We start from the raw sequence: 12,560 nt of genomic DNA, 5'->3' as shown, positions 1-12,560 counted from the left end.
TAATATTATGACTTTATTCTTGTAATATTATGACTTTATTCTTGTGATATTATGACTTATTCTCATAATATCACTACTTTATTCTCATAATATCACTACTTTATTCTCGTGATATCATACTTATTCTCGTAATATTATGACTTTATTCTCATAATATTATGACTTTATTCTCTGGGTTTTTACGACTTTATTCTGTGATATTTTGACTTTCTAAAAATAATCTGATTATTTTTACTCCTCAATGTGGCCTAATAGTTCATAAAACAAATGAATTTTAAGGCAAAATTGTTTTAGATTCAGACTCTTATTTTTTTTCCACACACAGCTGCAATTAGGTTCAGTGGGATTTTTAAAGCTAATCTCCATATTTATTATAATGATGTGGACCAAATGACTGTGTAATGAAAGATTCAAAGAAAGAACTTTGAATTCAGAATTTACAGTTCATAATTACTTTAAAATTGTAAATTAATTTGACCTATTGCATGACCCTTTTGATCAGTAAACTAAGCTAAAAAATTAAAATGATACTAGCAAGCGAAGTCATGCTAATTGGATATTCATGGTATGGAAGCACTGTGTGGAAGTATTTTGGGTTCTGCACCGTACATGGTAAAATAACCCACAAAGATAAGGCTACTTTGTTAAAAGCAGCTGCCTTACATTAAACCAGAACAAATGTGAGGACGCACCTGCTAGCTTGGCACCCAAATGTACAACCTCATTCGACTGCTTACTCAAGACACAGTTTATGCGTCTTATTAATTTTTAACAAATCACATGTTGGTTTCAAGTCGTTTGAACTTGACTTTTTAAAAAGTGACAGCTTCCTCAGTTCCCCTCAGCTTTACAGAGCTTTATAGCTGCTTGTGGCTCATTGTTTTGGCTTTCTGGCCTGCAAAGTAGATTTATTTAGCATTTTACAGCATAGGTTTGTATAACGAGATAAAGTTTTAGTTGCCTTTATGCTTCTCACAACAACAAACTTTATATACAAAAATAATATACAATAGGTGGGTGAATGAATCAGTGAATACTGGACTAATGTGGGAGATAAAAATCTGCTGTGACACTAACATGTACATTCATCACAACTCCAAATAAATGCCTGTGTTGCTCCGTTTAGGCTCGGTCTGTCCATTTGCAAATGTTTGCTATCTAGTTTGCCACAACAGCAGTTTAAGGCACTAATGTGTCTGTAGTGTGATTTGTTTGTCCTCAAATGCAAAAACTCCAAAAAATGTTTTTTCCCTCAGTTCAGCGTGCTGAAAACCCCTCTTCTTGTAACATTACTGCAGTGGTTGTGATCAATACACATTTAAGCTTATTTAGACAGTTGACTAGTTATGTCAATGTGACAGGCAGCGATTTCACACGGTCTCAGGTCTAAAAAGTATAATGTAATCTTATCAGGTCTCAATACCTAAAGTAAATAGCAACGACTACAGCAGCACAAGGTTAAATACCCAAAGATTAAATGCGCGTTTTGTTCCACCTTCTTAAGAGCACAGTAGAAAGTGATTACTTATCATTTCTTATGCATAGAGAAAATACAGCCACTTTAATAAAACCACAAAAACACTGATGATGAGCCCATTAAAGTTACTGAGAAGATTCTTCTCAAATCAGATCAGTCTATAAATTTTTATTTCCTGTGGGTGGATGAAATTATGAATATTATATAATAAATAATTGAGTCCCTTACTGTATTGTCTTTCTGTGCTGGTACACTGTGCAAACTCTACTAAATGTCTTTCCTTCCTCAGGTTAGCCCAGGCTTTATAATATCAATTACATTTATGTTTTCAAACTGGCAAAAATATATCAATCAACATTTATTTACATAGCACTTTACAGCAGGGGTCCAAAGTGCTTTACGTAAATCAAGAATAAACAACACAGCATTCAATAAAAGACAAGAAAAAACATGAAGCCTCGAAAACAGTAAGCCAGATAAGGTTACCTAAAAACATCAGAAGAAGAGGGAAGTTGTTGCACCACTACTGCGTATTAAAAGCCATTCTAAATAAATAAGTTTTGATTTAAAATGAACAACATCTGTTATAGTGCGAACGGGGGAGCTTGTTCCAGAGTTTTGGGGCAGCAGCAGCGAAGGCTCGGGACTTCTAAAGCCCCCTGATCCGATGATTTATGGCAGATATTATATTTATTATTTATTTTTAAAGCTCTTTTTCAACAGAGGGTTTTACATGATGATCTGTTTGCACTAATTCAGGCTTTTCTTCTTTTCACAGTGCCTCCTTTCACAGTGGATGCTGTCACTGGTGCCACCACAGTCACTGCGAATTTCAACCACTCTTCTTTCCACACTCCTACATCACCTACAACTACACCTACAACCATACCTACAACTACACCTACAACTACACCTACACCTCCTATAACTACTACGCCTTGTTGTGACAGTACACCTTCACCTACACCTCCTACACCTACAACCACAGCTACACCTACAACTACTACGATTTGTGACAGTACACCTACACCTACACCTCCTACACCTACAACCACAGCTACACCTACAACTACTACGATTTGTGACAGTACACCTACACCTACACCTCCTACACCTACAACCACAGCTACACCTACAACTACTACAATTTGTGACAGTACACCTACACCTACACCTCCTACACCTACAACCACAGCTACACCTGCAACTACTACGCCTTGTTGTGGCACTACGCCATCTCCATCAACACCAAACCCTGTTACACGCACAATTCCTCCCTCAAAGAGCCAGTTTATGTGTCCTAATGGATGGGAGGTGTTCCAGGGACTTTGCTACTACTTTGAGAATGAGGGCATGACCTGGCCTCAGGCTCAGGTAAACTCAAACAGCACCGCAGTGCCAAACACGCTCTCTGAAGGCAGGCTGATTGGTTTTCCACTTTCTCAAGCCACTGTTTTCTATTAATGCTATTTTTATAAGCACATGAATGGTGAAATACATTTCTATCTTACAATTTCTATTTTGGTGTCAACACATGGCGTGGAGCGCTGTGTCGCTCCATCAAATTAGTTTTTTTCCGTTGGTGCACTCAGGTTATTTCCTTGACTGCGGCGGTTTGGTATCTTGTTGACTTGCTATGCGTCCTGGTGGGAGGAGATGCGCAGTAGAGGCTGTGGTGATGCCAATCCAGCAGCCTACCGTCAAAAATGAGCTATCTCCGCAATCAAGTCAGATTTCCAACTTAAAATCTTTATTATAATTTATAATTATTTCTATCAACGTTTTGACACAGTTCATATTCATGCTTCAAACAAGGTAAAAAAAATATGATGGCATGTGAATTCTTGAATCAAGTCAGGAAGGATGAAAAACATTCTTGTATTAAAACATTCTAGATATTTTAGGATCCACAGTATTAAGGTTACTTTTTACAAGCTGTCACTTGTGTGGTGCACTGTATGTGCAGTGTTTTTTTTGTGTGCTTTCAGTGGATACTTCAACACAAAGTACCAAAAAGCATTTCTATATTGTAATTGTACTTTCAAGCATTTTCAAGTCAAATAATGTTGTTATCAAATTTAAGTTTCAGTTAGAAGGAATCCTCACGGCCTGTTTTTTAACCTCACATCTGACCACCATCTATGCATGAAATGACCTGTCTTTATAGCTTGATCATGAGCTCTTCAGGAAGTCTGACTCTGATGTGTCTCTCTTTGTCCCTCTGTCTTCTTCGCCTCCAACAGTCCAACTGTGCCCTGCTTGAGTCCAGGTTGGTCTCCGTCCACAGTATTCAGGAGTACGCTTTTCTCCAGCAGTTCACCAACAGTAATGGATGGGCAGACGCTTGGCTGGGCGGTTTCTACCTACAGGTACAAACAACATCATGATATTAAATTATTTAGCCATAGTGGTAGTATTCTGCAGCACCACAAAGAAAGGCATTCAAGACAAGCAAGAAAAAGGTGAATTGTTTAAATATGTTAAATATAGTTTTTATAGACTGATGTAGTGACATTTCGGGTGTAGGGGTAAATCAGAAAATTCTACAGAACACCACCAGATAAACACTTTTTAGATGATTTGAGATTTGAAACACCTTCCCATATACATATGCATCAATGATAATACACTGATTTGAGTATGTTATAAGTGTTGTAACTGCTCTATGCTTAAAGACCAGGAGATTGTGATGAAAGTCATGAAGCTTGACATTAGGGCCACGCTGCAAACCCTGAACCACACACTATTCAAAAGACGTATTTGTATTCAGTGTACCTATTGATGTGCTACCATGCTGTTTTAATCATCTGCCAAGAGCTTTGTTTTTTGTCATATTCAAGACAGGTTCAAGCCTTCCTGCATCCATTCAGAACTCCCTCTATATTTCTATCCAGTGGATAGTCATAATGTGAAACCCCGCAATGAAACTGATTCGATTCAGTAAGATAGCGTTGGCCCCACTCGGCTCACTCTGTTAGGATTATGGCTAACACAGGAAATAAAGAAAAGCTTAATACCAGGAAGTAAAAGCTGCAGTTTTCTATATTAATGTACTCCCCCCCCCCTAGTTTTCAGAATGCATTTGGGAGCTCAATGTTATGACTGCTAATGTGGTGTTGGCCCATATACATACATAGATAATTGAATTGTGTTTTCCTTATGTGTTTTTGCTCAATATGTTCTTGCTTTAATGTGATTTATTCAGCTGTGCTTATTTTTATGTGTTGCTATTTTTATTCCTTCATATGTTTGATTGTTATTTTAACTCCACTGTACAATAAAGCACTGATAATCTTGTGCTTTCCCTCCAGGACAACTGGTTGTGGCTTGATGGATCCTGGTTCTATAACAACAGCTGGAGCATCGAGTCCCCAGACAGCAGCAACCCCTGCCTACTGCTTAATTCTAATGGTAAAAAGACAAACATATGAGGGTCTAAGGACTCTAATATCACAGCGTGCAATCGATTTTAAAACTGCAGTCGACTACAATTGAACATGCAAAACCTTTCGCTCGTATCGAGTTTGTACATGAGCAGAAGGAAAACCTCATCCCTCGTAGGGCTTGCTCTCCACAGCGGTAGTCTTTCCAGGACCCTGATCCCCCTCGCCATGACTCAACTTCTGAAAGACACCCTTCCAGTGCTCGGTGGAGCGCCCCGGGCTTCAGAGGCAGCTGTAACAACGTCTAACAGCAGGATGAGATGCTAGCACACGACTATGCCTTCTCAAAAGTTTTCCCCTCTGTTTGTTATCAGGCCTCTTTGTAACTCTTCAATACGAGCGTCATTGCATCGAACATAATGAGCCCGAAGCCTCGTGTGGCGCCAGAACTTGATCACACACATGTTTTGTAATATACGCTGTTGTTGGCAAAGGAGGGATGGGCAGCTTTTTCATTGCTTGTGGTTCTTTCTCAGACAATGTGTTTGCAAAGCCTGTCTTGTAGCTGCGTGCTGAAGATACGAGCTGACGAGCTGCCCAACGTATGCAGGAGCAGGGATTGACACTGCGTTAGATACTCCTGGCTCTGATTGGTTGTTTTCATTTAGTCTTGATGGATTCTTGCAAATGGCATTAGGAGCACGGCAAAGGAACCAGATTTTTTCTCAGATTACTTGTCAAAGTAACCACTATCAGGATATAGTGACAGATTCTGCAAACATTCCAAACTGTTATTTTATTGAAGGTACCTAGTGAGCCTTTAAATACTAAAGCAGAATATATATTTGTGTATGGTTGTGTTTCTAAATGATGGAAAATGATCAATAAATTATTGGTCTGCAGCCAGTAGTAAAAATTTAGCTTGTCACGCACATAGACTTCATTTTCAGAATGAAAATTCAAAGCTTTTTGACATTAGTGTGAGTTCTGGCATTTATTATATACACATTACATTACAACACTCTATTGTTCTCATGGCCTTTTTCTAATCTTCTCTTCTCAGAGGGATGGAGCAATTCCCCATGCAACTCTGGTGGCTTTTCCTCCATCTGTGTAAAGAACTCCAATGTCCGTAAGTCAAATTTATTTTCTTTGCATCACATAACATATAGGGAGCCTCATAATGAAGTTACCACGTAAAACACACATACATTCAGACTGAGACAAAGGTGTTTACTTTATTAGCTTGGCTTGTTTTTAAAAATTAAATTAAAAACTTTTTGACCTTAAATACCAAGGAATTAACCTCCATTGGACTCTCATTTGAATGACTGGAGGCCTGGAACAATTTAGTTTGAGAATCCACTCACACATGTGCTCGATCAACAGTCGGCTCTTTGGTTTCTGGCTTTAAGGGAGAATTGAAGTATGCAAGTTCTGTACCGAGATTTAGTGATTGAGTAGATTCGAACCCACAGGATTGTTGCAGTGTGCGACATGTATAATGTTGTTTTTGTTTGACGTTCACAGCAGCAGCGATGGTGTGTCCTGAAGGCTGGACGGGGTTCCAGGGCCGCTGTTACTACTACAACTCTGACTCTCTGACCTGGCCTGAAGCTGATGTAAATAACACATTATAACTGGCACCAGAGTGCGCCTCATGTCCATCTTGTTTATGCTACTAGATAAACAAGCAGTCATAGATTAGAGAAATACAAATTCATCCATCCATCCATCCATCCATCCGCTTATCCGGGGTCGGGTCGCGGGGGCAGCAGCTCCAGCAGGGGACCCCAAACGTCTCTTTCCCGAGCCACATTAACCAGCTCTGACTGGGGGATCCCGAGGCGTTCCCAGGCCAGTGTGGAGATATAATCTCTCCACCTATTCCTGGGTCTTCCACGAGGCCTCCTCCCAGCTGGACGTGCCGGGAACACCTCCCTAGGGAGGCTTCCAGGAGGCATCCTTACCAGATGCCTAAACCACCTCAAGTGGCTCTTCTCAACGCAAAGGGGAAGCGGCTCTACGCCTGAGGAAACCCATTTTGGCCGCTTGTACCCGCGATCTCGTTCTTTCGGTCACGTGTTGAAGTCTCCCAGCAGAACTATGGAGTCCACTACTGGAGCCCCATACAGAACTCCATTCAGGGTCTCCAAGAAGGCCGAATACTCCGAGTTCCCCCCCCCACTACCCGAAGGCATAGGGAGGCGACCCTCTTGTTCACCGGAGTAAACACCAACGTATCCCCACACCCGCCTGGCGCCTCACACCTTGAGCAACTCCAGAGAAGAATAGTGTCCATCCCCTATCGAGGAGTACGGTTCCAGAACTGAGACTGTGCGTGGAGGTCAGCCCCACCAGATCTAATTGGTAGCGCTCCATCTCCCGCGCAAGTTCCGGCTCCTTCCCCCACAGAGAGGTGACGTTCCACGTCCCCAGAGCCAGCCCCTGCCGCCTGGATCTGGTCCGTCGAGGCCCCTGACCTTCACTGCCACCCATGTGGCAGCGCACCCGACCCCTGCGGATCTTCCGATGGATGGTGGGTCCAAAGGATGGAGAGGGGGGTGCCACGTTGCTTTTTCGGGCAGTGCCCGGCCGGGCTCCGTGGCAAACCCGGCCACCAGGCGCTCGCCGGTGAGCCCTCCCTCTAGGCCTGGCTCCAGACAGGGGCCCCGGGTTTCCTCATTTCATCAGGCGTCTTTATGAACCATTCTCAGTCTGGCCCCTCACGTGGAACCACTTTGCCTTGGGAGACCCTACCAGGAGCACTAGGCTCCAGATAACACAGCCTCCAGGCTCACCGGGGAACGCAAACCTCTCCACCACGATAAGGTGATGGTTCCCGGAGAGGAATACAAATTCAATCAATCAATGACAAAGTAGGGGCGAGAGACAGAGAGAGAGAGAGACGGGTGGACTTGTGGATCCGGTTCAAAATCGAGGTTTAAAGTCGGCAGATTTCTGGATCAAGATGGGAGACACTCTGTCTATTCTAACTACTAAAATGGCGTCGCACACTGATGCTAGGCTGCCGGTGGGTCACAGGCCAGGCTAGCCACAGACAGGGCTGGACCAGGCGGCGCACCAAACGGTCGGACACTCCGCACTAATACACCATCCTTCCATTTAAGGGCTCATATTAGGGGTGTGATGAAACACTTAGCCCATGAAACGTAACATTGCAGAAGATTGGCGCCATGACAACAAGACAAGAATATATTTTTATTTTTCTACTACTTAGAAAAAATATTTACTGATGAAATATTTGATAGAGGGGGTTTTCAAAGATTTTGAGGATTAAACACTTAATTTCCTGCATTCTGGAGACATTTTCTGCACCAATTTATGGTGTAAATGTCTTTATTTTTATAAAGGGAAGCACAAAGTTCCAGTGGCAGGTGACAATTCAGAATATAAAAATATAATAGAATTAATAAAAATTTATAATAGAACCTTTCTCATAGCATTTTTATTTGTTAATTAACATTTTTTGGTGCAAGCTATTTTTCAGGACATTTTTAACATCTGCCATTGCAAAAAGTGGTGGCTACATGTCCCCAGCGTCCCCAGTGTAAATCCCCCTCCCTCCCTGCTTCCTCCCTACACGTTGAGCAACTCCACGTTTTCCGCTTCACCTCCACTCTCCTCTCTCTGTCCCTCGGCCCGGTCCCTCTACGCTGTCTCACGCCTCCTCCTCTGCCTGGCAGTGGCCACGGCTTTCCTTTACTCCTTCGAGTGCCTGCACTTCGTCGGGTACTGCCGCTGATGTTGAAGCTACTGCAGCCCCGGAAGCAAACATATCGGTTATTTTCATGCATTTGGTGTCCTCTGTCTGAAGTAGTCCAGATTACCAGTCCAGCCCTGGCTGCAGATGTCCCGTGGCGTGTGTGTGTGTGTGTGTGGGGTTAGTAAACAGGAAGGAGGAGGAAAAAAAGGCACACAAAACAAGATTTACAAATCTGGTTTGCCTCAGCAGGTGCAGTATACCACAATCTATCATTCAGCCATCAGCAGTGAATTTTACATTCAACAGGGGGTGCAGGTTTTGGCTCAGATAGACTGTGCTAATGTCTCTGCACTCAGACAGGAGCTAACACCAAAAACTATACAAATCCTAATTATTGTGGCAAACAGCAGCGACATAGAATCATCTTCTGCCTAGACATACAAAGCCTCTCATGTCATCGCTTTTGGTAGCAATTAGGTGCATCAGTACTTTTAGGAAATCCGGAAGTTATCTTCTTCTTAACTGAGTACTACATTGAGTTTATCAGTCTTCTTCTGCAGGTGGAAGTTTGGCTGTGTAAACAACAACTCTTCTCAGAAATCCAACATAAAATGTGTTCTCACACAAAAGTAAAAGAGAGGTAAAAAGCGAAAAACAGAGCAGCTTGTCCCGTGAGTCAAGTCTGTGGTCAGGAAATACAGAGTTCAGCGCGAACAGAAACTACCTCCTTTAGCTGCTGGTGCAGCTGGGAATGTGTGTTTACAGTTCACTGAAGAACTGGGAAACGGCACAGAGCTCTGAGCTCAGCTTGTATTTATATCTTCAGATATAAAATGGCCGCACCTCCGGGGTTTCCTCCACATCAACTACGGCTCAACCAATAGAAACCCTCTGTTTGGGTTCAGCTTAAAATTCACAGTTAAGTAACTGACAGAGGATTTGGGGGAATTTCTTTGTTTTGTTTCAGCCAGGCCGCACGGTCAGGTTTTTCCTGTTCTGGGTAAAGCCGGTCTCTCTTTGACTTAAGGCCTGCACTTGTTTTCAGGGTTGTGAGGCCCCACAAGTCATACATGGAGGTCGGAATCTTCCAGAGCACATTTTCAACCTCCAACCTAAAAGCGTTCTAGGTGCATGAGATATGAACATTTTGTGAAGAGAAGATGACTTTCAGAGATTATTCACTGTAACCAGCCACCTATTAACATTGGCAAAATATTACTACATCAATTTACAGAACCGCTTCTCCATGAAGTTCTCAAGTAGGAACTCTGAGTTCCATTGTACTTTTTCTAGTTTTGAGTTTTCAGTGTTGGAGTTATGGCAGGTTTAAAGTAATCACACAGTTAAAAAAGGGGTCTTCAAGTCTAATACAACAGACTTGTTAATCTCCTTCTCAAACTGAGTTTACTATCACTTTGTTTCTCTCATTCCACCCTCAATCACTTTCTTTCCTTCTCCTCCCCTCATATTTCTCCCTCTTCATTGTTACTGTCTACCCCACCTATGCACTTGGCTTCACCTCTTTTTCTCCATCTCCATCTCTATTCCACGCTTCATCCTTCTCCGTCTTCTTTCTCTCCGCCAGTCTAACTGCGCTGATCTCGATGCCAGCCTGGTCTCAGTCCACAGCCGTGAGCAGTATTACTTCCTCTATCAGCAAACTGTTGCTAATGACATCTCTCCAGCCTGGCTCGGTGGATTCTATCTTGAGGTGAGATGACTAAACAACACATTAAACACTAAGCATCTTTCCTTTGGGCCAAAAAAAACACAAACTGTGACAAATTATGCATGTTATGCCCCCAAGTACAGGGCAGAGTCACCTCACAGTGCATGGCAAACTAGCTCGCGAGAGAACAGAACATAGTCTATCATTACTTGTTCTCCAGCAGTACCTCCACTCCCTCTAATGCACCAGGTGCATGTGTGTAACAGACAACTATGTCTGAGTAACAAAAAGCCATCACTTCTATTGAGAAAGCAATCATGTCTAAAAATGGCTCCTGGCTGATGTCTGTGAAGGTGCTCAGCCATCGCGAAAATGTCTTTGAGTATCTTCAACCTAGTCCAGTTGCCCTTGATTTTAACCTTCCTCGGGCTGCTGGTTGTTTTCTATTTCAGCAGAGAAAAAGGCGCCTATGATTGAATGAGGGCAATGCAAGCAAGTATGCAGCTGATGTAGACATTAAAACAAGAGTTTGTGTGTAACTATGGTTCTTTTGATGTAAGACCATCAGATAAAGCTAGGGACAGGAGGGCGAAGTGGTGTGTGTCTGACTTTAAATGTATCTTCAAGCTATAACCGGGTGTTGAGTGTCACGGAAACTCAAAAATCAGTTCTTATCTAGCGCACATGAGAGTTGGTACTTGCTAAGTTAGGAATAGTTTGACATTTTGGGCAAAGAATTCAATGAGAAGATCGATACCACTCTCACGTCTTAAGTTTGGAGTTTAGCTTAGCATAAAGGCTCGAGGGGGCAACAATGTCACTGCGCCTGACTGTTTCAACCATTTTGTCAAGAAAGAGTTACAGCACATAACTCCCTCTAAATCCACAACTTGTTTACATCTCTATTTGTCTATGAATTACAAACAAATCAGTAAACACGTTAATCAGTGAGCTTAAACAGGTCGGAAGGTGTATTTTTTCGCTCTCTGCTAGCTGTTTCCCATAGATTTGAATCTTTAGCGAATGACCATGTAGCTTAAACTTTGTATTTAAGAAACACAAATGGAAAGGTGTCAATCCTATCTTTTTGACTCTCAGCAAGAAAACAAATCAGTGTATTTATTAAAATGGAATTAAATCAGACTTTTTAATAAAGGATAATATTTCACTTCTTCACTCCAGGACCAGTGGCTGTGGCTCGATGGTTCCTGGTTCTATGAGGGATTTTTTGATCAGATGTCTCCGGAAAGCACCAACTTGTGCCTTTCAACATTCAATGCTGGTAAGATAACACGTTTACACACTTGGTGGTTTCTCCAAACAAAATATTCTGTATTAAAAAATGATTTTATGATCCACCTGCAGCCTGAAGTAGATCTATGAATTATGCCAGTTTTTGTACAGTATTGCTTTAGCCATTTCTTCGCAACCTTTGCAACAACCATTATACTTTCTGTCTTTACAGATGGTTGGAGCAATTATGACTGTGATAACACCTTCCCTTCGTTTTGTGTGAAGTATGAGGCTGTGTGAAGGATGCACTTTGAATCTACAACCCACACAGACAGGACAGACAGAGTGATGGAATATATTAGTCAAGTATTATTCAAATCCAAATGTATTCTTACCAAAATTGAAAAATACTGTATCTGTCTTGTGCAAATTTTACAGAGAAATTAAAGAATAATTTATCATCCCAGACTTTCAATGTGGTAGTTTAGATTTTTACTTGTAACCACTGACTCTCTGTTATTCCTGCCCACAAAGTATTACCATAGCTACTTGTGCTGTCCACTGTCAATCATTCAGAAGCTGGATTCACTCACTTATTCACAGAAAAACAGTTCACTTTCTGGGTTTAGCTCCAGAGAGGAAGCTAAAATGTTACATTATTATATTTCCTTAGCAAACATCTTGAAAACAGTAACATCAGATCAGATCACTGACATGGACATGAGTTGAACTACTGTAAGCAAGATGCTTTTTAACAATGCAACAGGTCAACCGGCTAAACCAACTTCAGAACAGGTGATATTTTTGGGGTCAGAGGAAACTGTTTTACTAATCAGGAGTTACAGTGTGTGATTCTGCAGATGCATGCACATTTTGCATTAAAACAACTTGTTGATTCATTTCACTCTTATCATTATTTGTTTGGTTCTTGCTTTCAATGTTACTTTTTATCTACTTCTGGTTTAGTTTCTGTTATCTCCTGAGGGGAAAATATCTGTGTGTACCAGATTTCAAGGCAATCCAAGTGTCAACATTAAGGTGGCACTAATGGAAAAGTCAGGGGATCATCAA

At 41.7% G+C, this 12,560-nt stretch overlaps 1 protein-coding gene across 1 annotated transcript; it reads left to right on the top strand.

The window, feature by feature from the left end:
• Positions 1–3,571: 3,571 nt before the first annotated feature.
• LOC119898576 (C-type mannose receptor 2-like) lies at positions 3,572–12,322 on the top strand. Its single transcript, XM_038712704.1, has 7 exons — positions 3,572–3,846; positions 4,789–4,888; positions 5,924–5,992; positions 6,391–6,482; positions 10,173–10,298; positions 11,439–11,538; positions 11,722–12,322. Exons 1-7 carry the CDS (start codon positions 3,619–3,621, stop codon positions 11,787–11,789), a joined length of 783 nt encoding a protein of 260 aa, XP_038568632.1. The 5' UTR covers positions 3,572–3,618; the 3' UTR covers positions 11,790–12,322.
• The last annotated feature ends 238 nt before the right edge of the window (positions 12,323–12,560 follow it).

This window comes from Micropterus salmoides, unplaced genomic scaffold, assembly GCF_014851395.1.
Source record: "Micropterus salmoides isolate LMB-PRFRI ecotype aquatic unplaced genomic scaffold, ASM1485139v1 Ms_hic_scaffold_12, whole genome shotgun sequence".
Taxonomy (NCBI): Eukaryota; Metazoa; Chordata; class Actinopteri; order Centrarchiformes; family Centrarchidae; genus Micropterus; species Micropterus salmoides.
The sequence above is the reverse complement of the archived record's forward strand: the minus strand, read 5'-3'. Positions and strand labels throughout refer to the sequence as shown.